The 25,498-nt window shown below is 59.4% G+C and overlaps 2 protein-coding genes across 3 annotated transcripts; one reads left to right on the forward strand and one right to left on the reverse strand.

The window, feature by feature from the left end:
* The first annotated feature begins 207 nt into the window (after positions 1-207).
* Tmem240 (transmembrane protein 240) lies at positions 208-5,142 on the forward strand. The gene is made up of 4 exons (XM_077109775.1): positions 208-390; positions 590-696; positions 4,570-4,778; positions 4,850-5,142. The coding sequence occupies exons 1-4, from the start codon at positions 334-336 to the stop codon at positions 4,996-4,998; spliced, it is 522 nt and encodes a 173-aa protein (XP_076965890.1). The 5' UTR covers positions 208-333; the 3' UTR covers positions 4,999-5,142.
* Positions 5,143-5,666: 524 nt separating this feature from the next.
* Positions 5,667-24,408, reverse strand: LOC143641921 (ATPase family AAA domain-containing protein 3A). 2 transcript variants are annotated; one of them, XM_077110014.1, is made up of 16 exons: positions 24,091-24,407; positions 21,148-21,224; positions 20,443-20,544; positions 20,079-20,138; positions 19,519-19,588; positions 18,609-18,774; positions 18,314-18,383; positions 16,103-16,258; positions 15,555-15,611; positions 15,195-15,320; positions 14,848-14,972; positions 13,954-14,005; positions 13,595-13,665; positions 12,479-12,646; positions 11,114-11,222; positions 5,667-6,242 (listed from the first exon to the last, which is right to left on the reverse strand). In XM_077110014.1, exons 1-16 carry the CDS (start codon positions 24,293-24,295, stop codon positions 6,075-6,077), a joined length of 1,782 nt encoding a protein of 593 aa, XP_076966129.1. In that variant the 5' UTR covers positions 24,296-24,407; the 3' UTR covers positions 5,667-6,074. The 2 variants fall into 2 exon arrangements, with proteins under 2 accessions (XP_076966129.1, XP_076966130.1); XM_077110015.1 differs by lacking the exon at positions 5,667-6,242 and having other exon boundaries at positions 11,119-11,222; positions 12,532-12,646; positions 24,091-24,408.
* Between the last annotated feature and the right edge of the window lie 1,090 nt (positions 24,409-25,498).

The following is a 25,498-nucleotide window of genomic DNA, read 5'->3' on the forward strand; positions in this document are numbered from 1 at the left end:
TCACGCGCCTGGCGCCCGCGTCCCTTCCGCGCGACGGGGGCGGGGGCGGGGGGGCGGAGACATCGCGCGGGGCGGAGGCAGCTCTCGCGGGGCGCAGGAGGCGGGGGCCGCGCCGACCGCGGAGCGCGTAGCCGAGGGCGGAGCGCAGCGCGCCGCTGCCGCGACCCCAGCGGCCCGTCTTGCCGTGCGCCGCGCCTGCTCCCGGGCCGCGGGCTGCGGCGGCGCGCGGGCGGCGCTGACCTCTGCGGAGGCGGCAGGGGCTCAGCATCGGGCCGGGGCCGGGGGGGCGCCGGGGCCGGGGGGCGGCGCTCCGGCCCGGCCCGGCCCCGCCCGATGTCCATGAGTGCGAACACCATGATCTTCATGATTCTGGGGGCGTCGATCGTGATGGTGAGCGGAGGGGCTTCCAGCGCGCGCCCCCTGCGCCCCGCCCGCGCGCGCGCCTCCCCCGCCTCGCCGCCTTGTTTACCGGCCCGCGCGGCCCGCGCCGCCCTCCGCCGCCCCGCGCGCCCTCCCCGGAGGCGCTGCCCCCTCCCCGGCCCTCCGGCCCGGCCCACTCCTCGCCCTGACCGGTCATGGGTTCTTCCAGGCCATCGCGTGCTTGATGGACATGAACGCGCTGCTGGACCGATTCCACAACTACATCCTCCCGCACCTGCGGGGCGAGGACCGCGTCTGCCACTGCAACTGTGGCCGGTGAGTGCGCCCCGGCGCGGGGCACGACACGCGTGATCACACATGTGCGCGGGGCCGGGGGGCCCGGGGCCGGGGCGGGCTGCAGAGCCGCGCCAGGCCGCGGGGCCCGCCTGGGCCTACCAGCTGCTGGGGGAGGGGCTGCCCGCCGGGAACCGGGACTGAGGACCCCCCACCAGCCGTCCCCTGCCCTAGAGAGCCTGTAGAGAAAGGGCCGCCAGGGGGTGGCGGAATGGGCCGCCGGCCTCCTGGTCCAGGGCCTGGAGGCTGGAGAACAGCAGCCCAGTGTCCAGTGTGGTGGCCACCGTGGAGGCCCGGCCCAGCCCAGCCCAGCCCAGCCGGTCCTCCTCACCGCCGCTGTGTGTTCGCGGACCTTCCCGAGAGCCAGGGCAGGCAGGTGGAGGAGGTCAAGGTGGGGAGGGCGGATACCCAGAGCTCCTCGCTCCGCCCCTCCGAGTGGAGGGGGAACTGAGGCAGGGGTGGGGCTGAGGCTTGCTCAAGGTCACAGTGAGCCCCTGCCACATGCCCCTGAGTGGCCTGTGCTCCCGTGCACGTGTAGTGATGGAGTCTTCCTGCCCATGCATGTCTGTACGTCCATGTACAAAATAAACATCTTCTCATGAGCCGCGCATGTGTGTACCGTCTGTGCATATACATGTGCGTACACACAGTGCACACACCGCATGCACTCATCCCGGAGAGGCCCTCCCGCGGTGACTGTTGTCCCTGCTGGACAGACGAGGAAGCGGACAGAGGTTTTAGAGGATGGACTCACCCAAGGTCATGCAGCCAGGAGGGGATGGGACTCTGACCACAGAACCTGCCCTCCCCTGCCTTGCAGGGCTGTTCCTAGGCTCTGTGGACAATGAGGGTGGTGGTGGGGGGTCGGGGTGCCAGGGCAGCTGCATGTCTCCCCCAGTGTGTCACATGCCTCCGGGTGCAGACAGGCATGTTGCAGGACAGCGAGTGTGCCCTCGCATGTGCTGGACACAGTGGGAGAGGTTGCTGGTGGGCACATGCTCCCTGGGAAATCTGGGTGCCACCTGGTGTGCCTAGTCTGCCCAGCATGGCACGAGGGCACACCCCCTGCTTGTGGGCAGTGCCCATGGTGGAGCTGAGACCCTCTCAGGTGGACAGTGTGCATGCCCTGGCCCAGACACTCAGCTCTGGGAACACACACTTAACACGTATGGGTCATCAGATGTGCCCAGCGTGGCTCTGCCTGGGGCCGCACACGGAAGGGCTGCCTGGGCAGACAGAGGGCGTTGTTCAGAGTGTGTTTGCTCAAGGCGTGTGTATGCCTCTCAGGTAGCCTCCAGGACACATGTGGACTCATGTGGAAGAGGCGCCTGCAGAGTGGAGGCTGACTCGAGGCCTGTATTGCAGACCCCCGCCCCACTATGCACATGGAGCGTCTCTGCGTGTGTCTACATGTATGTGCTTTGTACACATTTCTACATACAGGATATGTAAATTCATACAAAGTACTCTTGTATATTGACAGCATATATATGTGTATGAAAAGTACATGTATATAGAACAATATACAGTGCCGTGTGCTCAGAGGAATGTCAGCTCGTCTCTGTGTGGGTGCAGCGACTATGTGCAGATTACAAGGTTTGCATGTGGGGTATCCATGTACACGTGCTGCCACGACAGATTCTACCTGTGTGCACACCGTGCAGAAAAAGCGTATACACGTTTGTGTCTCGTACATGCCTCCACATGGAATTTCATACAGAGGACATGTATGTGAATTCTGTGCAGCATGCACATTAGCAGGCAGCGTCAGTGCCTGTGCACATGGATCTGTGCACAGGACAGCACCCCACAGAGAGGCCGGCTCTGTGTCCGTGGAGTGATGTGCCTCCATGTGTGACATGCCACGCTCATGTCGGCGTGTGCTCAGTGCATGAATGTGGGGCTTGTGGGATTGTGGGACCCTGGTCCACGGTATACACACTGTGCTCTGTGCATGTGGCCAGTGCGTATACACGACATGCGTTGGGCCCTGGGTGGACACATGCAGCATGTGTGGCGCAGGCCGGTCACGTGTCTGTACCTATCACAGACACATGTGCACACAGCATATCCCTCTGGCTTCATCTGGGAGACCTGAGCACCCACCTCCATGGTTGGACCTGGAGTTAGGAGGAGGCCCAGGGTCGTGGAGGGGGAGATGCAGATGCCCAGGCCAGCAGCAGTCCCGAGCCCAGTTGTTGGCACCCTGCCTGGCCCTGCTTTCAGGGTTCCTGGGGGTTTCCTGCCCAGCCACCTGTGTTGGGGGGTGTCAGAGTTCGCTCAGTGCCCCGGGGACCCTAATGGTCAGGAAGCATTTCCTCCCGGGGACTGGCCCAACCCCATGTTCTCTGTTACCAGCAGTGATTTTCCATCGTGATGACAGATAATGTCTATTAAGCTTGTAATCAGATGAGTGACAGCTGCCAGGTGTCAGTCATGGTCACTCCTCACAAGTGGAGCATGGTCCAGCAGCCCAAGTCCTGCCTACTGGGACTGGCCAGTGTGGATGAAGGGGCTGGCCCCAGGAAGCGCAGGAGAGGTTCTGAGCGGCCTGGCTGGGGGCTGCCCCTTCCCTGCCTCTGGGTGGGAGGTGGACAGCATGGGCCCTGCTCAAGGAAGATGAGTCAGTTTTCTTTTGGGGGGAAGGTCCCTCTGGGTGGGGGAAGGAGGGAAGACCAGGCCTGGGCAGGAAGACTGCCAGGCTGATGGGCAGAGCCACAGGGTCTGCTGCAGCTTGTTGAGGGGAGGAGGGGAGCAGGTTTGGGGAGCCAGGAGCTATTTTCAGCACGCGTTTGAGGTGTCTGTAGATCCCACGTGGAGACGCACAGGCAGCTGAGCGCCCAGCAGACATGGAGGTAGCAGGGAGGAGAGTGGCCGTGAGGTTTGTTTGGCCAGCAGGAGCAAAGGACGGGGCCACAGTCAGGACGGCTGGGAAGAGGGTGCCACCAGAGCATGTTGTCCTAGCACTCTGGGCCCAGGGCCACCAACCCCCTCTTCCTGGCTAGGATGTTCAAATCTGCTCTCATGGGGACCAGTTCCCCCTGCAGGTCCACCACTGGGAGTCCTGGGGCTGGAGGGCTCCCTGGAAGTGGGGCAAGCCAACAGAGGAAGAGAGGAAGCTGCGGTAGTGCCACCTACAGGCTTTGGAGAGCAGAGCCTCAGTCCTCGAGAGCCCAGTGCCTCCTGGGGGCAGGGTGTGGCTTGTTTGAGCAGACCAGGGCCATGGTGGGTGCCTGGTTCAAGGGCAGGGGCTCTGGCGTCCATCCCACCGGCAGTGAGTGGGCATTGATGGATATGGGTGAGGATGTAAGAATGGGGTATGGGGCAGAGTCCTCAAGACCTCCAGCACGGAGTGAGGCAGGAAGGCACAAGTCAGGGACCAGAAGCCAGGGTGGGCCGGGAGTACCCCCGAGGGCATGGAGTGTAGACTGCTCTTAGGCCTGTGTATACAGGCCAGGGACCAGGTCTGGTGGGCACTGGCCCTCGGGCTCTGCCGGGCCTCGACAGTCCCCACAGTCAGCAGGTGGACCAGGGCTCAGCCTGGGGCCCTCAGGAAAAAGAGGGAGGTGCCGGGTGAGGGTCCATCCCCTAGCCAGACCCTCCCTAGACATCATTACTGGCAGCAGGGTCTTGGCCCCCACCTGCTCTGACAGTTCTTCCTGGCAGCCTGGGGCTGGGGGACGGGTCTGATGACTCTTCCCAACCAGCGCACGGGGATTGCTTCAAAGACCTCCCTGAGGTGCCCCGTGGGAGTCACACCACCTGCCTCGGGGACCCCCAGCCTGCCCAGCGTGGACCCTGGGAAGCCAGGCCAGGGTTGGCGGGAGAGGTGCCAGCCCGCCCTGCCGCCCGCAGGCACCACATCCACTACGTGATCCCATACGACGGGGACCAGTCGGTGGTGGACGCCTCAGAGAACTACTTTGTGACGGACAATGTGACCAAGCAGGAGATCGACCTCATGCTGGGGCTGCTGCTGGGCTTCTGCATCAGCTGGTTCCTGGTGTGGATGGACGGCGTGCTGCACTGTGCCGTGCGGGCCTGGAGGGCCGGCCGGCGCTACGGTGAGTGCCTCCCACCCGCCGCTGGGAAGCCCCGGCCCAGCCCGGCCGCCTGACCGCCCTGTCCCCTGCAGATGGCTCGTGGGCCTGGCTGCCCAAGCTGTGCAGCCTGCGGGACCTGGGCCGGAGGCCGCACAGGCCATTCGAGGAGCCGGCGGGGAACATGGTGCACGTGAAGCAGAAACTCTACCACAACGGGCACCCGAGCCCACGGCACCTGTGAGCCGCGCCCAGGACTCAGGGCTGCTGTGCAGACCAGACCGACCCGCGGAGGCCCAGCTGGCCCGGCGGGACTGCGGCCTCAGGCCCAGGGTGTCCTGGCCTGTGGCTGGCCGGGTTGTGGCTGCAGGGCAGGTCCAGCGGAAGGTGCTGTCTCTTCTTTTTATAAAGGGGGTGGGGTGGGGGCTGGGGTGGGACTGGCCACCGGGCCTCAGGGCAGGACACAAGGGCAGGCTCTGTCCTAGAGGTGCTGGGGGCCAAGGGGGGTGGGTCCTCAGTGGGGACAGGCAGGGACAGGTCTGGCCAGGGTCAGGACTGGACTCAGGCCACATCTGATTGAAAGCTGCTGTTTCCTGTGCACTGTGTTGTCCGTCCATCCGTCCGTCCATTTGGTCTGGAGTGGGAGGAGGCGCCAAGGACTACGCCGTCAGCACACGGGAGCATGTGCATGGGGCGTGTGCGACTGAGGGTGGTAGAGGAGGGACAGGCCCTCGGCAGCTATCAATAAGGGTGGGGCCTGGGCGCCCCAGCACCTCACTGTGAAGCCCAACCTGCCTGGCCAGTAAACTCTCCAGAAAGCTCCGGCCTCTGCCTCTTCCGTCACCTGAAACCCCAAGGGCTGCAGAGGGGACCCCACAGCCCACCCCTCATATCCACCATGAGACACACAGCAAGGGTCAGTCAGTTTTATTAGATTTTGGATAGAAGGGCCCCCCGCCTGCTGGAGGGGGCAGCAGCTTGGAGCACCAGACGTCATGGACCAGTGGCTATCTGGCTCTGGATCCATCCCACTAGGTCAGGGCTGGGCTAATTCTTGGCACAAACATGTGCAGGGCAGCATCCAGGCCAAGGCTGAGCCAGTGACCTCACTGCCCCTCTGGTCCCCACAGGCCCCGGTCCTGCTGGCCAGGCTGTAGCCACCAGCCTTGGGGAAACAGCTTGCCTTGGAGGCCCGACCCTCCCCCAGCCAGCACCCCTGGCAGAAGGGCAGACTTGGGGTCAAGGCTGAAGGGGAGCTGGTGGGAGGGCACCGCAGGCCGTGTGGCTGCACTTCCCAGAGGGTGGGCCAGGCGTTCCAGCCTAGCTGGCCTGCTGTGGGCTCAGGTGCGGGGACTCGCCAGCCTGGGGCCTGGGGCCCTCCAGAGTCAGCCACTGCATCTTCTGCTGGTGCTGCTGGATGGCATCCTGGACCCGGGCGTCCATCATGGCCTCGGTGAGCACCCCGTCCTCAGAGGCATACGCCATGGCCTGCAGGAAAGAGGCCAGCAGCTGCACAGGGGCAACTCGCTCTGCAGTGGCCTCCCGAGGGCCCAGTGTGGCCTGACCGTGTCTGCAGGGCTCTGCACACCCCAGCACAGCCTCTGTGCTCCGGAGTTTCCACCAGAGAGAGCCCAAGGCGAGACGCACCCGGCTGGCCCACAGGCCCTCCCAGGCAGAACAAGTGCAGAACCCGCAGGTGACTCTGGGCACACAAGGGAGCCCTGAGTGGTCATCTCTGGACAGGCTGCCACTCCTGCACTCCTGTCCTAAGGACATCACGGGGTCCAGCCAGCAGGGGTCAAGGGCGCCGCTGTAGTCACTGCACTTGGCTGAGGCTGCAACTCGCTGGCAACAATAGCTCTAGAAGCACCAAAAGGGTTGGTGGGCCCCAGGGTGCGGCGGCTGGGGTGAGGGGTCTGGCCAGGCTGCAGGGACCTCACAGCACTGTGCTCAGGAGAGAAGGGGAGCTGGGGTGCCTGGAGGAAACTCAGGGCAGTCCCAAGCAAGGGATCCTGCCTCGGGCCACCTGAGTGGGACCCTCACCCACAGCCTGGGCCCTCCTCCCAGACACTGGATTCCCGCCAGGGGCAGGCGTGCAGGGCTGCAGCCTCCTTGACAACCTTGCCTGGCTGGCGCTTGTGGGGCCGTGACTCCACCTGCTGCGGGAGCAGACCCCACCTTGAAGCCAGACCATCAAGTTGGGGAGGGAGCAGAAGGTAAGGTGTAAGTTGCACATGAGACTGGCAGGTGGACAGGGCACAGCCCAGCCCTGCTCAGCGTGGAGCCTGCTGCGTGGCAGGACGCAGCAACCATGCTTCACCCAAGGCAGGGACTGCTGCATGGTAGGACAGAGGGCAGCACCAGTCACGCTGCTGTCCTGACTTCCTTCGAGTCTATACTAGCCCAAGAGACACGTTCACCAGGGTACAGAAGCGCATGCCTGCAGCGCAGCACCCAGGAGGCCGAGGCAGGAGGACCACATGTTCACCACACCATAGCAAGCCCCTGTCTCTACATCACAAAGTTTTGAAAAGGGCTGGGGAAGCAGCCCAGTGGTTCAGTGCCCCGGGGATTGATCCCTGGTATGGAGGAGGGGAAAAAGAAGGAACAATGAGACGAAATGGAGAAGAACTGCGGCCACGTGGGACGCTGACAAGGAGGGTCACTGCTGACTCCTTCCTCAAGACCAGTGCCACCCTGACACCTTGGGCAAAGGCACCCAGGGATGCAAGGGTGTTCCCGTGGGAACACTGTCACGTACACAGCAGAAGCCAATGCAGGGCCAACACGTGGCACTTGGCCAGCTCCCTCCTTGCGGCCCTGAGGTGGCCAGGATGCTCCACCACTGAGCCACATCCTCACACTTTTTATCTTGTACTTTGAGGCAGGATGCCATCAAGTGGCCTAGGCTGGCCTGGAACCTGCCATCCTCCTGCCTCAGCCTCCCTTTCCTAATAAAAACACCACACAGAGAGGTACAGAAAGAGACTTCTCAACACAGTGGGAGCAGAGGTCAGGAGCCCACCGGCTCCCCTAAGGCAGGCCGGCAGACCACCACTGAGCCCCTCCACAGCACAGCACTGGAGCCCTCCCTGGTACCTGGGCAAGAAGAGTGGGCTGAGCCAGAAAGAAAGGAGCCCAGCACCATCCTGCACACAGGCACTCACCCGCAGATGTCTCCTAAAAACCAACCCATCAGAACCGATCAGGACACACGCAGTTCTGCACCCTGACAGAAATTCCAAAAGGAAGTAATTCCATTTATACAAATATAAAAAGGAATAAAATGTTTAGGAATTAATCAAGGAGATAAAAACCTGTAGGTGAAGACCGCACAATACCACCAAATGGGACTGAAGAGCACAGGAGGTGCTGCGGCGCTCAGGCCGAGGCCAGAGGGCTCAGGTTTGAGGCTAGCCTGGGCCTCTTAGCAAGACCCTGTCTCAAAATAAAAAATGAAGGGGCTGGGTTTGTGGCTCAGCGGTAGAGTGCTCGCCTAGCACGTGTGAGGCCGGGGTCCAACCCTCAGCACACAAAAAAACAAATAAATACACTGTTTCTAACTAAAAAATAAACGTTGTGACACCTAGAGCTGCTCTATCACTGTGCTGCCCAAGGACCTTTCTTTTGAGACGGGACGGGGTCTTGCTGAGGTGCCCTGGCTGGCTCTGAACCAAGATCCTCCTCCTTCCTTTGAAGACCCTCTGTGAGGAAAGGGCGGTCTTCTCAAAAGGGACGCTTGGAAAACTGGGTATCCACAGCCAAAGACACGAGGCTGCACCTCCAACTCACGCCCTCACAAAGCCAGAGCGCTTGGCCAGCGTGCACAGAGCCCTGCATTCTTGCCAGTTATGCACCCAAGAAAAAGACCAGAACTATAAACCCCAGGGAAAAACCACAGGGCAGGCGTGGCCACAGTGGTACTAGAAGACTGCCAGTTCAAAGCCAGCCTCAGAAATACACAGACCCTGTCTCAAAATAGAAGAATGAGAGGGCTGGGGATGCAGTTCAGTGTTAACAGCACCTCTGGTGCAGCCCCTGGGACCTCCCCCTAACAAGGAAGGACACAGTGGCGGCGGGAGTCCGATAGACTGGACTTGGCATCCTCCTGGATGAGCCAAAGGCAGCAGAGCGAGAGTTGGCCTCTGCAGCACTCACCAGAGCATGGATGAAAGGTCTGCCCTGAATAGCTGGGGAGGGGCTGAGACCCAGAGTACACCAACAGCCAAGATTGAACACCGCCACCCGATTTCAAGTGGGCAGAGAGGTACGGACCTGAAGAGACACGTCTTCAAACAGGCACAGGTGGCAACTAAGCACCAAAAGGATGCTGGTAACCAGGGAAGAGCAACTGAAGCAGCTGTGTGGTGCCCCCACGCCCACCCAGAGAGGAAGCCCAAGCCACAGCCATGCCTATAATCCCATCAACTGGGGAGACCCAGGCAGGAGGTGCCAAGTTAGAGGCCAATCTGAGCAGCTTAGAGAATCCCTCAGCAAGTCAGCAAAACCACCTCAAAATAAAAAAGAGAAGGCATAGGAGTATGGCTGAAGGACAGAGCACCCAGGTCAAGCCCTGGATGAGTGAACACCAGGGCCACCAGCACACGGCAAAGCTGCCCTGGCAACTGTGGCCACACACTGAACGCAGGGGTGCTGCGGCCTCCTGTTCAGGCACCAGCACTGGGAAGACCCACACTGCCCAGCATACACCCCGTCTCCAGCACTGAGACCCGGCCGGCCCAGCCCCTGGGTGCAGAGACGTGGCCATGGGAGGCCGACTATCCTGGAAACCAGCATGCTGCACTCTGAAGGGTGCCCGCAAACCACGAGGCAACCACAGAAGTCCTGGTTGTAACAGCTCACACCCCGAGGCCCACAGGGCAACCCTGACAGGCAGTGGCCACGCCTGGTACCCAAGTGACTCGGGAGGCAGAGGCAGAAGGATCCCAAGTTCCAGGCCAGCCTCAGTAGCTTAGCAAGACCCTGTCTCAAGGTACAGAGGGTCGGGGGGGAGAACACCAAATGCTGATGAGCTTGGGGAGAGACCGAGGCCCCAGAAAAGGTGGTCTGTGGGCGCTGCCACATGGCGCGGCCCAGCCCAGCAGCTCCACTCTGGGGTAGAGAACGGGAAGCCGGCTCCTGAGTACCCTCCGCCAGCTGGGAGAAGATGAGGAAAAGAAAGGGGGGCTGCCTAGCAGCTGGGGATGAGGGGGAGTGAGAGGTAGAGGGCACAGGGCTTCCATCTGGGAGGACAGGAAGTTCCAGCAATGCTCAGCAGCAATGGCCACAGCCTGCGCCCGTCAAGATGGTGTCGGGTTGGTGAACCTGAGGGTAAGTGCAGAGGCAGGACGCAGGACTCACTGCACACACACCAAGCTGAGCTTTGGCGCCCAGGGCTGGGTCTGTGGACAGCCATGCGGTGTGGTGAGCTGCTCCTGCAACACAGGCCACAGCAGCATGCCAGGTCACCCCCTGCCAGATGACCCTCCCCAGGCCACGATGCCCATGATCACACAGGCCTCGGAGGAGTCGTGGAAGTGAATGAGGCTGCGAGCTTGCCCCCAAGTCAGTGCCACCAGAAGACACGCCAAGAGCCGCTCACCACCCCCGAGGACACACCAGGATGTGGCCCTTGCAGGCCTCAAGCGCTGCTCTGGGGGACAGACCACAGCCTCAGAACAGGGAACACAATGTGGTGCCATGGTGCCACCTGCACCCTGCCCAGTACTCTGGTCTCTGCTTTGTTGACCACAATGCGGCCCATAGCACAGCCCTCAGCTGGCTAGACCCGAGGTGGTCTTATCCTAAGAGCAGCTGAGCGTCTGGATGGAAGCACATGTCTCTCTAGCTGACCTCCTGCACAGAGGTGACCAGGTGGGCATGGCACCCACCACGGCTTTCTCAGCAGCCACAGAGGCTGTGATCTCCAGATGCTCCCAGAACTGCGGGAGCTGAGCCAGGGTTAACTGGGGGGCACTCTGCCCTGTGAGCCCTGAGCCACACATCAGCCAACACACCTGCCCCCACTCTGCAGCTGACCTGTCCTAAAAAGCAGAACCTCAAGAGGGCTCATGCAGAGCAGGTGGCTGTGAGGTTCCACCTGAAGTAGGTGCTCAGAATCTGTCCAGCTCCCCACCTGACAGGCTAGGTGAGCAGCCCCTCGGCCCCCACCTGCCTCAGAGCCTCCCGTAGGTCTGCCTGGGCACCCTGGCCTTCCCTGGGATGATGTGTTCTGTGTTCACAAGCCCTTCCAATGCAGCCCAGACAGGATGAGCCAATGGGGGAGCAGCCCCTGGTGAGGGGGAGTAGAGCAGGGGCCACACCCTCCATAGGCCTCAGAGCCCAAGAGCTCCACTCACCTGCCAGGCTACGGCCAGCTGGGCGATCTCACGGCCTGACATACCCTCCGTCAGCTGGGCGACCTCTGAGCACTTCCTGCTGTAGTCAAACTGGGCCAGTTTCAGACGCCTGTAGGAAGAGGTCTCAGGTGGTGCCCAGCCAGCCAGGGCTGCACACGGCACAGAGCTGGGGAGATGGGCATCAAGGTCGCCCACCTCATACCAGAATCATGGGCTGTCCTGGGCACCCCTTGGCCACTCCTCTGAACATAAGCCAGGATCTGCCAACACCCGGATCCTCCTGGCTAACCTGCTATGGGGGCGGGCTGGGATGCTGCACCCCTGCATCCCCGCTTTCCACCCACTCCAGACCCAGCCCACATCTGCACACCCAACAGCCAAGCAGTAGGTGCCACTCCAAACACTTAGCCAGCGGAGTGCAGGCAGGGTCCTGGAAGGGCGCGAACAGCAAGGGTAGGCTGCACCTTCCATGTTTCCAGCAATGTCACCTTGGCCAAAGGTAGAGTGGCCATTGTGCAAGAGGTAGAGAAACAAGGTCATGCTGCCTGGGCCAGGAGGAGGTGGGGCCTGGCCACAGCAGTCCAGAAGCCAGCCCACCAGGCTGCAGAAGGTGGCGGGGCGGGCAGGAAGGATCCAGGTCAGGACATGGAAGGAACTGGAGCCAGGCGCTGCCAGCCTAGGCCCTGGAGAGGCTGATGGCAGAGCAGCCTCAGCTGAGTGGGAACGTCCTGGATGCAACAGAAAGGGGAGCAGGGAGAGCCAGGGCCTTGCCACCAGGCAGGCTGTGCCCAGTGGCTTCGCTCTGCACCCAGCACCTAACAGTCATGGGGAGCCACACCCCACCCACGAGGCTCAGGGCCCCTCTGAGCAGCTCTTGGGAGCAGCATGGTGTACAGGCAGCTGGACTTGATCATCTGGCTAGGCCACCTGGTCAGCCATGGACTGCCATGACCACCCCTCTCCTCAACAGGCACAAGGGCGTTGGAGTGAGGCTCAGGGAGCAGAGTTTAGCCTCACCCCAGGGCCCAACATTTTCCCTAAAGCCCCCAAGTGACCCGGGTGCTTCAAATAATGGGAAGGTAAGTATGGAAAGTGGACACTAGATAGATCGGCTGCTACCCTCAAGTAAAAAGTGGCTGGAGAAAAGGGCCAACGACCCCACAACAGAACAGCTTATTCCAGGGCCCGGGGAACCATCCGAAGGATGCCTGGTCCGAACAGGACCCCACCAATGGCCATAAGACCCCAGGCAAATGGAGATGCCACCAGGAGGTGGAACCTGCTGGACATGCCCAAAGGGAGGAGGGGTGGGGTGACTGCTGACAGCAGATGGCAAGAGGGTGGCAAGCGGGCCTGGACACTTACTGCTTTCCTTCTGTGGCTGGCTTAAGAACAAACTTGTCAAAATACATCCTCACCAGGCGCTCCCGCTCCTCGAGCCGCGGCAGGTGGAAGCAGACCATCTCATCAATGCGGTCACTGACAGCCCAGTCGAAGTCCTCAGGCTGGTTGCTGGCCAGGACCAGCATGAACCTGCAGGCAACAGGCACACAGGCTGAAGCCGGCAGGCAGAGGGCTTCTTGTTCCTCTGGGAAACCTCCAGAAGAACCACTTGTCACCTGGGGGCCGAGCCCAGGGACCCATGCATGGGAGGCCAGGACTGTACTGCTGAATTGTACCCACCCTGGCTACCACTTCAACCCAGGAAACCCTGGGAGCCCCCATCAAGGCCCCCTGCACAGTGCAGGCCCCAGCTGCCGTGTCCACGTTCCTGATCTCGCCCCAGTGGGCTTCTCCAGCACAGCATCCCAGACCAACAGGCAGCACCAGCAGGACACTTGCTCCCTCTTGCTGAGAAGCCTCACTGTGCTGGGCAAACAAGGCCATGATGTGCAGCAGATGCCTGGCCAGGCTGGGGACGGGGATCTTGACTGGGCCTGGCAGGAACCTCAACTTGACTCAGAGCATCCGGGCTCAAACAGCAGCCCCAGCTAGCAGGCGTCTGAGAATGGCCAGTGAGCAAGGAACAGGATGAGGGGACTTGGAAAGGAGTGTGTGGGAACACAACACCCAGGCTGACCTACCTCTGGAACAGCCCCAGAAGCTCCCCCGAGTGAGACCTCTCTTTGAGACCTGGAGGCTACCCTGGGCCCCAAATCCCTCTGGAGGCCAAGGTCCTGTGCTCCATCCAGGATACGTGGGAACTGCTCCTGCCCTCACTCCCACCCAAAGTGCCCACCTATGCCCCTGGAGAGCCTCCTGCAATCCCGAGGGACGCCAGCCACAACGGGGCACTCAGCTTTGCCTCCCTCAAAGTCAAGTGGAAGATTGGAAGCCAAAGGGTGGAAGGGGTCATGTGAGTCGGTGGCCCTGCCTGGCAGAACCTGGGCATGGTTTCTCTGTGACACCTGCTGCCCTTCCCAGACAAGGGTGACATTGCTGCAGGTACTCTGCCCAGGGCAAGGGGAGGTCAGGGCTCACTTGCTGCTGTGCTGGCCAGTCCTGTGCAGGAAGGCGTTGAGGGCCGCCCTGAGGTCTTCACTGATCTTCTCCTGCAGAGGGAAGGCTTTGGCGTTGGTCAGGAGCCTGAGACGTGGGGAGGGTTCAGCAGGCCACTCCTACAGGGCACGTCTGGGCCTCAACCCCACCCGAAAGCTGAAACTGCACTTCAAGCCCTCAAAAATGCTAAGAGGGCTGGGGCACTCAGCGGTGGCACTTGTGCTTGGCACAGCCAGGGTCCTGATTGACCACATCACCACAAAATTGCTCTTGGCTCCAGATGCAAATGCCCAGAGTGCCCAGCATCCTCACATGGCCAGGGACGCACCCAGGGGACTCACTGTGGCTCTCTTCCTAAGAAAGGCGTCTGCTTCATCCACAAAGAGCAGGAGGCTGTGAACAAGAGCATGGCACACGAGTGGATGCTTGAACCCACAAGACAGCCCCAGGCCACAGGCTCTACCCACCAGGACCTCTAACACGCATCCAGTAGAGCCACGCAGCAAGGCCAGGGGAAACCTGCGCCTGCGCAGGCTGCCTGAAGCTTCCAGAGGAGCAGGTGCAGGGCCTGGTGCAGGGCCCGCCCGACCAGCCAGGGAAGGTGCAAGCCCAGGGGACAGGAGAGGGGGCATGCCTGGGGCGACTAGCAGGGCTGACCACACCACTGCCAGACTATCCTGCTGCGGGGTCATGAGGGCCTCAGATGGCGTTCAGGAGGTTCACGCAGGAACATCCACCTGCACGCATGTACACCACCTGCGCACACACTCAATGGAGCACCTGTGTAGGGCAGACCCTCCCCACCTGAGCTCACCCCTCACTTCTCTAGTCTCTAACCTCTAACCAGTAGCCCCTTCAAACTGGAGGAGAAAGACCAACAGCCCATCCTCAGCATGCTGACGGACCCTCTGCTCTAGACAGACCCTCTGGCAAGCCTCCTCTGCTCTCAAAATTCTTTCAGCAAGGCCCCTCTGCTCTCAAAAACCTTCTGGCAAGCCCCCTCTGCTCCAAGAAGGACCCTCTGACAAGTCCCCACTGCTCAGAGGCTAGAGGCTGTTTGTGGCCTGCACAGCATGGAGGACAGAACACAAGGGGACAGTGGGTACCATCAACCAGAAAGAGTTGCTTCCCAGCTCTGGAGGTGGAGTGGTGAACACAGCCGCTTTATAGAACAGCATCCCCGGGGTGGCCAATGGCCTGGGGACCAGGGACCTGCGCAAGGGGTATTCTCTCACCCTCGCCGGCTGGTGTTGGCCCAGTCGAAGACCTTGTGCATGGCAGTGACACCCTCCCGCCCCATGGGGGCCACGTCCCCGCCTGTCATGATGGCGTAGTCCATGCCTGAGTGCAGCGCGAGTTTCTGGGCAGAAGGGGTGCAGGAAGGAGAGAGAGCAGATGTTCTACACCCTCTGCAAAGCCCACAGCCCACCAGCCACTCTGGCGCCTGAAAAGCCCCCACAAGAAGCACTGGTGCTGAGCATCACAGTGGTGCTGAGAGGCTTGGGGGTCACGGATGGGCACCTACCCGCAGCAGGAACGGGCCTCCTCACACTGAGGGTGCCCCTGCAGAGGGTGCTCTTACCTTGGCAAACAGTGTCTTGCCGGTGCCTGGCGGCCCGTACATCAGGATGTTCCTGTACAGGCTTTTGTTCTTCTTGGTGTTCCTTGTTGCTATGGCAATGTCCCGCACCCGGGCCTCCAGGCTGGGCTGTCAGGGGAAGTGTGTTTGGAGACATCCTTGGGGGCGGGCACGTGGACACTCTGCTGCAGTCTATTCCCCGGGGGCTAGTTTGGACTAGCTGAATACAGGCTGGCTCTAGCTAGCAAAGTGTATTTCAGAAGCCAAAGGCCATCAACAGGAGACCCGTGGGCCCAGCTCTGCTGACTTCTACAGGACCTCATAGCCCACCCAGAACCACCCCACCCATGGCGACTGACTTACACTGAGAATGACACCCTCCAGTGCATCCTGGGGCTTGCTGAGGAGCCGCCTGCTAACCTGGGGGAGCAGAGATGCAGACATGCAAGGACCTCATTCTCGGAGCTGAGAAGCCAGACCCTGGGACACATGGTATCTGCTGGGGGGCTTGGGGTGACCTGTGGATCCTTCATTGAAACTTATTTTCTTATCCACCTGCCCAGAATGAATGGAGGAGATCTGGGCGCAACCCACTGGGAGGACAGGCCCAGGAGCAGGAGGCTCCATGAACTGCCTCCTTCCCAAGCAAGACAGGCACTGGGGCCCAGGGTTCATCCAGAGCCAGCGGCGTCCTAGAGTGCTGGTCACCCAGCCTGCAGCACCACACTGACACAACAGGGCCTGAAGGCGAGTTCAGACTGGAAGAACCCTCCGCAGGAGGAAGCAGATGCTGCTTGCGCACAAGGGAGGGAAAAATGATGGTGTGTGATGTAGGCAGCACTTGCCAATCGTGGGAAGAGGCCTGACAAGGACACAGAGCTCTAGGGGGCAGGTGCCCACTGCAGCCATACCTGCACAGGGTGCCTCAGAGCATCCAGCAACGATATGCGGGAGGTTTCCCTCACCAGGGACGGCTTCCCTAGCCGCGCCTCCACATAGCGGCCGGCAACGGCAGTTGCATTCTTCGCTGAATAGACCCCGACAGCCAGCAGTGTCAGCCCAGCCACCTGGAACAGAGAAGCAGGCGGCACGCCCGTCAGCAGCCTGCACCTCCTGGGAGTCCCTAACAGGCCTGGCCCAGCCTCAGCCCTACTCCCTAACAGCCAGTGCTCGAGTGCCTGGAACAGTCAGATCAGAACGCTCTTCACCCCAACCTTTCTCAGAGCTGTGTTCTCTGTGACCTGCACTGCAACTCCTCTGACCCTGAGGCTGCAGGCTGAGGACGGCCTTATAGCGCCAGGTGCCTATCAAGGCCACAGCCTCCGATGCTTTTCTGCCCAATGAAAATGTTAAAAGTTTACTCCTAGAAAACAAGACTAACTCCTAGTGACTAACCCGTTCAAAAGCTAATCCATATCATGCACACGCACTCAAACACACACCAGTCAACAACCAGCTTACTGGGAGCTCCCTCACTTCACAACATGGTAAGAAGGTACCTCCTAACCGGGGCTCAGGCAGAGCTGGCCCAGCAGACACGAGGCCCTGGGTTCCACCCCAACGCTGAAAATGCCAAAACACAAGTCACAGAAGAAAAGAAGGGCTTCTTTCTTCAACAGACAGCACTGCACCTGTGGGTCCCAGCTGAGTGGGCAAGGCTGGCCACAGCCATGCCAGCCAGACCGCACCCCGACGAGTGCTTCCCTGGGTGATCAACCCCTGCCACACTGAAAAGCCCTTAGAGATGGTGTGAGGAAGCAGTAGACGTCCACCGCTCGGCATCAGAGTCCCTGCCCAGTGGAAGTAGGTAGGCCCATTCTGCAAAAGCTGCCAGGAAGAGCCAGGTATGGTGGAACACATCAGCAACTCGAGAGGCTGAGACAGGAGGCTCACACGATCAAGGCCAGCCTGGGCAACTTGGCAAAGGTCCTCTCAAAACAAAATATAAAAACACACTAGGGATGTGACTTAGTAGTAAAGTGCCTGGGGTTCAATCCCAGTATTCAAAAAAAAAAAAAAAAAATGGTGCCAGAAAGAAAGTTCTAGTCACATCCTTTCAGGATGCTGCAAAGCCAGCAAGTCAGCTCCAGTCCTCCAGTCTTCCAAAGCCTCAAACATGCACTGCCATGGCTGGATGGCTGGATGCTTGTGCCCAGGAGCACATGCTGGGGGCCTGGTCCTGTCCATGGAGGAGAAGGAGCAGAACCTTTAAGAGGTGGGAGCTAACCCAGGAGTGGTGGCCACACTTGTAATCCCAGTGACTGGAGAGGCTGAGCCAAGAGGACTCTAAGTTCAAGGCCAGCCTCAGCAACATAGCAAGGCCCTAAGCAACTTAACAAGACTGTCTCAAAATTTAAAAAGGGACTGAGAAGGGCCAGGGTTGTGGCTCAGGGGCAGAGCACTTGCCTAGCACGAGTGAGGCACTGGGTTCAATCCTCAGCACCACATAAAAACAACAACAAAAAAATAAAGTTAAAAAAAAAGAAAAAAAGAAGGATTGAGGATACAGCTCAGTGGTCTAAAGTGCTCCTGGGTTCAACCCCAGAACCAAAAATAGAGGCGGGGCCCAGGAGAGAGTCACGAGGTCGGGGGCTCAGCATCAGGAATGGATCAGTGTCTCTTGGACAGACTATCAGTTCTCTTCAGAGCAGGATTTCATAAAGCAAGGCCACCCCTGTGCCCAACCCTTCTGTGTGTGACTGGTTGGTTCCCTTTCCACTTCTCTGCTACACTGTGTCCCAGACAGTGGGCCCTGGCCAGGAGGCCAGTAGTATGTCAGCACCAGAATCTGAAGCTAATAAACCTCTTTATAAGTTACCCAGCTTTGGGTATTTTGCTAGAGGGGGGAAAAAAAAAAAGAAGAACAAATCGCTTAAAATTGATCCAAAAAAGCTCCCTCTCATCTAGCTGCACCTCCTCTCTCTGGCTGAGGAGGAAAAGGAGCAACGGCAGCGGCCAGCAGTGCAAGCAGAGGCAGCCCCGGGCCTTGCTCCAGCTCCAACACGCCCCGAGCACCAGCTGCTCCACCCTGTCAGCAGGAACAGAGTTGCAGCACACCAGAGGGCCCCCAGAACACCCAGAGCTGCCTGCCAGGCACACCTCTGGGGATGCATGATGCATACCGTGGCTGTCACTTTGTCCCAGTCTGTCACAAAGGCACGGAAACCTTCACCAAACAAGGTGCCAGCCGTCCTGTTGGGGGAGAACAGCCACATGATGGGAAGGGATGTGGGACCTGGACACAGAGCTGGAGAAGGTCAAGGGCAACACCCCCCTGCAGCTTCCTATACTCTCAGAGGCAAGCCCTGAAACACAGGGGCAGAGAAACCCCACCAGCACGATGACCCCAGCTAGTGACCTTAGAGGGGGCACCCCACGGCCAGCACCACACAGCCAGGGCTCTTGCTGAATGCTCACCTGATGGACTCCAGAATGGTCTGGCGGTGCTCAGCGGCCTTCAAACGGATCTGCTCCCGGGTGATGTCCGCATTCTCCCGCTCGGCCCTGGCCCGTGCCCGGGCCTCGGCCTCCACACGTAGCATCTCGTTTTTGTGCCGCAGCTCCATCTCTCGCTCCACAGTGGCTGCCCCAGAAAAGGTAGGACAGCAGGATTCAGCCTGGCAGAGCCAGCCTCTGCCCACAAGGCCAACACATAGACCCCAGCAAAAGTGATCCAGGAACAGTATAGAGTCCAGCAAAAAGACCCGCCTGGGGTCCCGCCCCAGCGAGCAAGGGAACCCCATGACCAGGCCACCCTTCTAAGGATTGTGCACACTTAAAGAAACAAGATGAAGCACAGAGGATCACAGGGCAAGCCAACTAACACTGAGACCAGCTGTCGTGTGGCCAGACCCACGGGACACAGCCAAGTGCCCTTCTGTGCAGCGTCTGTGGGAAATGCCCATAGCCACGACAAAGCGAAACCCACATGGTGGCTTCAGGTCCCCCTGGCCCACAGAGACAGGAAATAGTAGTCCTTTTTTCTGGACACACGTGCGTACAACGCTGACACCATGGCCCACTCATAAATGCAGCTTCCACAGGGTGGTAGACACGGATTCCCACCCAGGCAAACCAGTGTCAGCACCCTTTGGAGAGGCACATGGCCAGGCTGCAGAGGGGCCTCTACTGAGAGCAGCCCCACCAACGAGAACAAGAATCTGGACTGCCTGATGCACTGCAGAGCCCAGGCTTGGGATGCTGGCCTAAACTGGGACTCTTGGCACGCCGTTGAGATGCTTCTGAGGGACTGAGGGACCCATAGAGCCAGCCCCCACCAGTGAACCCCTGCTTCCTGGAGCCTCCTCCACCCCAATGTGACCCTTACCTCGCCGCATGGCTTCCTGCTTCTGCACAGATTCCTCTTGCTTCCGTAAGTTCTCCTCATTGAGAAGTTGCTGAGAAGAAGCCACAGAGAAGGGAGAAGCTTTCAAAACCAGAAAGCAGTAACACCAAGCCTACAGGCTACAGCTGCTCCGAGCCAGAGAAACTGGGTGTTCACCAGAGGGGGGGCTCACAGCCTCTATGACCTGACGCAGGCCTCCTGGGACAGCACGGCTGCCAGGACTCACAGAAACTGACCACCAACAGCAGGGTGCCAGTACCCACAGAGGGAGAGTGGCACCCAGGTTTTGGTCTGACCGACTCTACTCAGTCCCTCACTGACTTCCTGGTTAGCCAGAGCCCCTTGGTTAGGCCTCCTGGGCAAGAGCCTCAAAGCCCCTGGAAAGCCCGCCTCTGTTCCTACACCTGTGCCTGTGTGCATCTGAACAAAGGTCCCCAGGACTAACCATGTGCTCTCCCATCCATGGACTAGCCTGCCTAGCAGCCCATGACGCTGCTGACCTCCAGGACGGCAAGCCCCTCAGGGAGATGTGCCCTGCTCACCTGCTGCTTCAGCTGGTCCTCGTAGCGTTGCCGGGCCAGCTTATCCTGGTACTGGGCCCTCTAGAGAGGAAGGGAGCGGTGAGGACACACCTTAGCTGGATAAACCAGTCGACCAGGGGCTGGGGCTTCAGTACGCTGCCTACTCCCACAGACAGTCAGATGTGCTGGGGGGGGCGGAGCTCAGTGTGGAGGGATCTACGGGCTTTGGGTGTTTGCACAAGGGTATTCCAAGGTGTTACAAGGGTAACAGCTGACACCCAGTAAATCCTTGGTTGGCTAGTGAGAGAGAGATCCAAAGCTGCACCCTACTCCCCCTCCTGGTCACCCCAGGCCTCCTGGTATGAATGACCGCTTGTGCCCTTACGGCCTGGTGCTGCCGGGTCTCTTCACTCAGGGTCTTCCTCCTTTCCTCAGCCTGCACACGGATCTGCTCACTCTTCAGCTGCTCCACAGCAGCCTCATACTCCTGTACAACAGGGCCACTTAGGATACCTGGCTGGAGGCTGAAGGCTCCCTACAACCCTCTTCCTCAAGCTGCAGGGCTCTGGGGCAGTGGCTTCGGTGGCACACCCAGCTGGTCTGTGCACTTCTGGAAAATGCAGCCTGGACCAATACCCCCACCTGAGCTCAGGCCTTGAAGGAACCCAGACCCAGCAGAGAAGCACCAGAAAACATCTGGAAAGGCCTCCAGGGAGCAAGAGCAAACCAGACACAAATGATCGGTCCCACAGGGACATATCACCCTCCCCCAGGCTTATACCATGACTACTCCGTAGCAGCCAGGGGCTGAAAGCAGAGCCTTCTCCAGCTTACATGCGTGAAAGGATGTTGAGTCCCACCAAGTGCACAGAATGAAGCTGAGAATTCCAAGAAAGACCCCCTGCCCTCAGGTAGACCAGACGCCCCTCGCCCTATACCTGCTCTTTCAGGGGACTCTGCTGTGGGGACTCAGCCACACCCAAGGCCCCATCTTGGCCTCCCCTGCTTCCTTCCTGAAGGAGTGCCCAAGCTGGCATCTGCTCCTGGCATCTGCGCCTGCCGTCCAGGTGTGTCTTCTAGGTCCTCTCACCTTGAGCTTAGACTGTTGCTCCAACTGTAGCGTCTGCTCCTGCATCTGTGCGAGACTCAGTGCCTCCTTGGCGTGGCCTGTGGGGTGTCAGACAGAGGAAATCAAGACACAATGTGGCTGTGGCCAGGGGCAAGCACCCACTAATGTCAAGGGGCTTTCTGAGAAGCCACCGCATGCCTCGGCCTGAAGTGCTCCTGCCTACTTCCCAGTCCTGCCTTACCTGCCTGCCCTCAATCCTGGCCAGACCTTGCACACCCCTGCTTTCAAGGCTGCTGCCCTATCCCCAAGAAAGCCTGGCGCAAGGCCCTGGTCTCATCCCCAAGGATCTATCACCTTTGTAGAGTTACCTCAGAAAGGCCACAACAGCAGGCATTTCCCAACTGGGCAGAATGCGGGCTTTGTCTAGAGTGGCCTTTAGTTGTTCATAGTACACATTTTTCTTAAGCTTCCCATATCTATGACCATGAATCTGCTATCAAACACACACAGGCAAGAAAAGGTACAAATGAAACCCCCGATGCCACAGTGACCTTGGCTTGCTCTTTGGTCCATCGAATTCCTTCTATCCCCACATTCTGCCTACTTTTCTTGTTTTGGTACTGGGGACTGAACCCAGGGCGCTCTTCAACCAAGCCACATGCTCAGTTGCCAGGGCTGGCCTTGAACTTGCCATCCTCCTGCCTCAGCCTCTGAGTTGTTCTGAAGTCTTCAGGGTAAGCTGCAACTAGTACATGTTATGCTGTGATTACGGGAATATAGGCATGCATTGTCACACCCACCCTCTCTGTTAACTTCATTGAGGCTGTTTCCTCTCCTGACAGTGAAACAATTATAGTTCTCCTTGGAGAATAAAAGAAGGAAAACTTCAGCACAGGTCTGGTGTCCATGTAAACTCCCGAGTCACAAGCTAGGCCTGACAGTAGCTCACCACCTAAGACCACTCTGTACCAGCAGCTTTGTCTCCCACAACACTCAAGCACCCACCCTGGTGGGATGTCTGAGACCTGGTCTGGGGCATACAAAAGACTTTAGGCCCATAAACTAAGCTGGCATCTAAGAAAGAACCCAGAAGATCTGGGCAGACACTGGAAACAAGGCATCACTAGGTTGGGCTTTGAGGAACAAAGAAGGTAGTCAGACTGTGCAGAGGACCATTGAGGACAGTTCCTGTTGGCTTGGGAGAAGGTAGTGGGGTCAATACAGAGGCTCAGGCCAAAACATAGTAGACCCTGTGGCAAAGCCCAGGGGACTGCATGAATCTGGGTGAACAGGAGGCTTATGAGCCGGGAGCCTTCAAAGAGGGTGCCTGGCAAAGGGGCTGACAAGCAGACAGGCATGAGGCACCCTGGGAAGAAGGGCTGGGGAGAAACATAGCCATCATGGGGCCAGGAAGGGTGGTGAGAATACAAATGCAGAGTACAAGATGCTCGCAGAGGCTGAGGCAGAGTATCCCAAATTCAAGGTAAACCTGAGCAGCCTATCAAGACCCTGCCTCAGAATGAAATAAAAGATCTGGGGATGCAGCTCAGTGGTAAAGCACTTGTCTAAAGGGTACAAGGCCCTGAGACAATCAACAGTACTGCCAAAAAAAAAAAAAGGAAAGGAAGAGGGAGAACGAAAAAAGTGGAGAATGCAAACAGATACTGAGGGAGCAGCAGCAGCCACAGCCACAGTTGCATCTGTTGGGCCAGAACCGAGGGCCTGGACAAGTCCTCTCTAGGCAATGGACCCAGGCAGGTCGGATGGTGCAGAGGGCAGGGAAGCACAGACACCAAGAGACTTGCTCAGACACACCCACAGCTGTGTCCCACAGGCCTGGGCTGCCTGTCATAGGGACAACTAAGATTCAGCTTGGAAATTCTGGGTATGGTAAGTGGGCAAAAACCCCCAGGAGTTGGGGCAGAAAGGTGCCCCCAACTGAGTTTGGTCAGGGATTAAGTCTGCTATGGTATGAGATGCCCTGAAGGTTGTTCCTCATTCCAGCCAGCTAATAAACTAACAGATAAACTAAAAGATCACCTGTGAAATCGTCCACCCAACCAGGCCTTAAGTGACACAATTGTGAACCAAATCTGAATGCTCTGAACATTCCTTTGGGACTCTAAGAGCCAGCCAGCCAGACCCAGAGACCAGTGCCCAAGACATTCTTGTAGCCTCCTGGGAAAGGGCAGAGGATTGAGACATCGAGTGCCAAGCCCTCTCCCTTCTTATCAAGGTGGCTCTGCCGACACCTACTTCACACCAAGGCTTCCCTACAGGATCTTCCAGTGATAAAAGGACACCCTCTTAAACAAGTTTGAGACTACTGTATTCCTTTAGTCAGTATTTATTTGGCACTTCGGCACACATGAAATTGCGCCATTTTGGTGTAAATCATCAAAACCACAGGAGAAAAGAAGGTAGCGGGAAAAGCCCTGGGGTTCGAGAGGGTATCAGTCACTGCTCCCAACTGGCTCAAGGAGGTCACCAGCTGGGCCAACACCCTCTGGCCTGTGGCTTTACAAACGCTCCCGCACCCACCAAAACGCCAACGTTTGCCAATAATAAATGCAAAACCGGTTACATTCTCGTTAAAACGAAATGACTAAAATATGCTTTCCTTGTTAAGTGCAAAACTGCCACCAACCCCGCGCACAAGCATCTCCGGATCTGGCCACGCCCTGGCCTGCCCCACGTGGAGGCTGCAAGTTCGAAGGATCCCACGCGCCAGGCAGTGCCCAAAGGCCAGGGCCCAGGTGGGCACCCAGCACTTGCACGCTGAAGCCCCTGCTCCGGCCTGCTGGCGATAGCTGAAGGTGCAAAAGAGGAACAGGGCCTGGACCCTGGCACGCAGGACGGCTCGGGGCCGCCGACAGCCACCCAGTCGCGCCCCGTGAGGAGCTTACAGGGCCCAGCGGCTGGCGCCCGCGAGACCTCCCGCGCCCCGGCGCCCTCGGCACTCACGCGAGTGCTCCAGCTCGCGCGCCGCCTTGGCCGCGCGCTCCAGCCCTGTCGGGTCGAAGTTGCTCCATTTGTCCTTGGGCGCCTGCCGGTCTCCCGCACCGCGTTCGCCGCCGCCCTCGGCCCCGGGCTGTACGGGCGGCAAGGACAGCGGTGGTCCCGCGCCTTCGCCCTTGGGGCCCTTGTTGATGCCGAAGAGCCAGGACATGACCCGAGAGCGCTGCACGACACCGGGACCCCGGTCGACTGTGACTCCCAGAACTCAGAGCAGCCGCCACGCGCCGCGGGCCGGCGGCAGGGCCAGTGCGCAAGCGCGACACACACCCCTTCCTCCCAACAGCGGAAGTGCGCGAGGCCGCGCGGCACGCAGCCCTCGGACTGGGAGAAAAGGCCGTGACGCCACCGGGAGGGCGTGGCACAGGATAAGGATACCAGGCTTGGACAAACTTGTCGGAACTGGTGGGCGTGCACGGTAGCACTGCCAGTTCGCAGCCACCGCGGAGTTTCGGCCGTTGTGGGCGCTGGAGAAGCCCCAGCCTGGGAGAGACCCACCCTGGACAGATATGGACGCCGGGAGCTCTGGGGACGCGGCTACCAGGGCAGGGGAGCCGTGCGCCTGGCCGCGACCTCAGGGGACGAGGGAAGGGACCCGTGCTGCGAACCCTCCGCTCGCCCCCTCGGTGACCCGCAGCCTTCTGGCCCGGAGCGGCCCTGGAGTCTGGGCCCCACCGGGGCGAGCGGGAGCCCTGCAGGCATGAGGGTGCGCTGAAGATCTCCACACGCGGCGCACGCAGGAAGCCCTTAATAAGTTGACACTAGTGGATCCCAGGAAAGGCTTGTCTTTCAGATGAAGGGCGGGCCTGGAGAGCAGTCCTCCGCCGGCCCCCTAGATGTTTCCGAAACCGCAGTGGTCTCTGGTTGTATGACTATTAGAATATCCCATCCACATGATTGATACTATACCATTTAGGAGGACAGACATACCCTTCCTAAAGACACTAAACAGAGAATCATGAGTGTGCTTTCTACCTGAAGCATTTCCATTTAACTGACAAATGTGAGGTGCTGCTTATGCTCTGCTGTTTTGTTTGTGGGATCCCTTCTGACCTCCCCAACAGCTTCTCTAAAGGGAGTCCTCCAGCATTAAAGACCTAGAGAGACCGCAGAGGTTAAAGATGCAGGTTGACAGGCTGGAGGCCAGGAGAGGAGAGCCTGTGTGACACAGAACTCAAGAACCTTATTGAGCATTTGATCCAAACAGAGGGTGTGCAGCCCTCCCTGGGAGCACAGGCTAGCAGGAGTTGGGGCAGGATTCTCAAAGTGAATCCTACCTAATCAGTGGGGAAGAGGTCTGCTCCAAGAATGTGTGCAGCTAAAATGGTTTCTGAGTCCCCTACCCCTGACCAGATCT

This window comes from Callospermophilus lateralis, chromosome 7, assembly GCF_048772815.1.
Source record: "Callospermophilus lateralis isolate mCalLat2 chromosome 7, mCalLat2.hap1, whole genome shotgun sequence".
In the NCBI taxonomy this organism is placed as follows: Eukaryota; Metazoa; Chordata; class Mammalia; order Rodentia; family Sciuridae; genus Callospermophilus; species Callospermophilus lateralis.

Coding starts and splice junctions, on each gene's coding strand:
- Tmem240 (XM_077109775.1), top strand. CDS start 334: ATGTCCATGAGTGCGAACACCATGATCTTCATGATTCTGGGGGCGTCG. Junction 391..589: donor TGGGGGCGTCGATCGTGATG/GTGAGCGGAGGG, acceptor GGGTTCTTCCAG/GCCATCGCGTGCTTGATGGA. Junction 697..4,569: donor TGCCACTGCAACTGTGGCCG/GTGAGTGCGCCC, acceptor TGCCGCCCGCAG/GCACCACATCCACTACGTGA.
- LOC143641921 (XM_077110014.1), bottom strand. CDS start 24,295: ATGTCCTGGCTCTTCGGCATCAACAAGGGCCCCAAGGGCGAAGGCGCG. Junction 15,321..15,554: donor TGGAGGGTGTCATTCTCAGT/GTAAGTCAGTCG, acceptor TTCCCCTGACAG/CCCAGCCTGGAGGCCCGGGT. Junction 13,666..13,953: donor TTCTTAGGAAGAGAGCCACA/GTGAGTCCCCTG, acceptor TTCCCTCTGCAG/GAGAAGATCAGTGAAGACCT.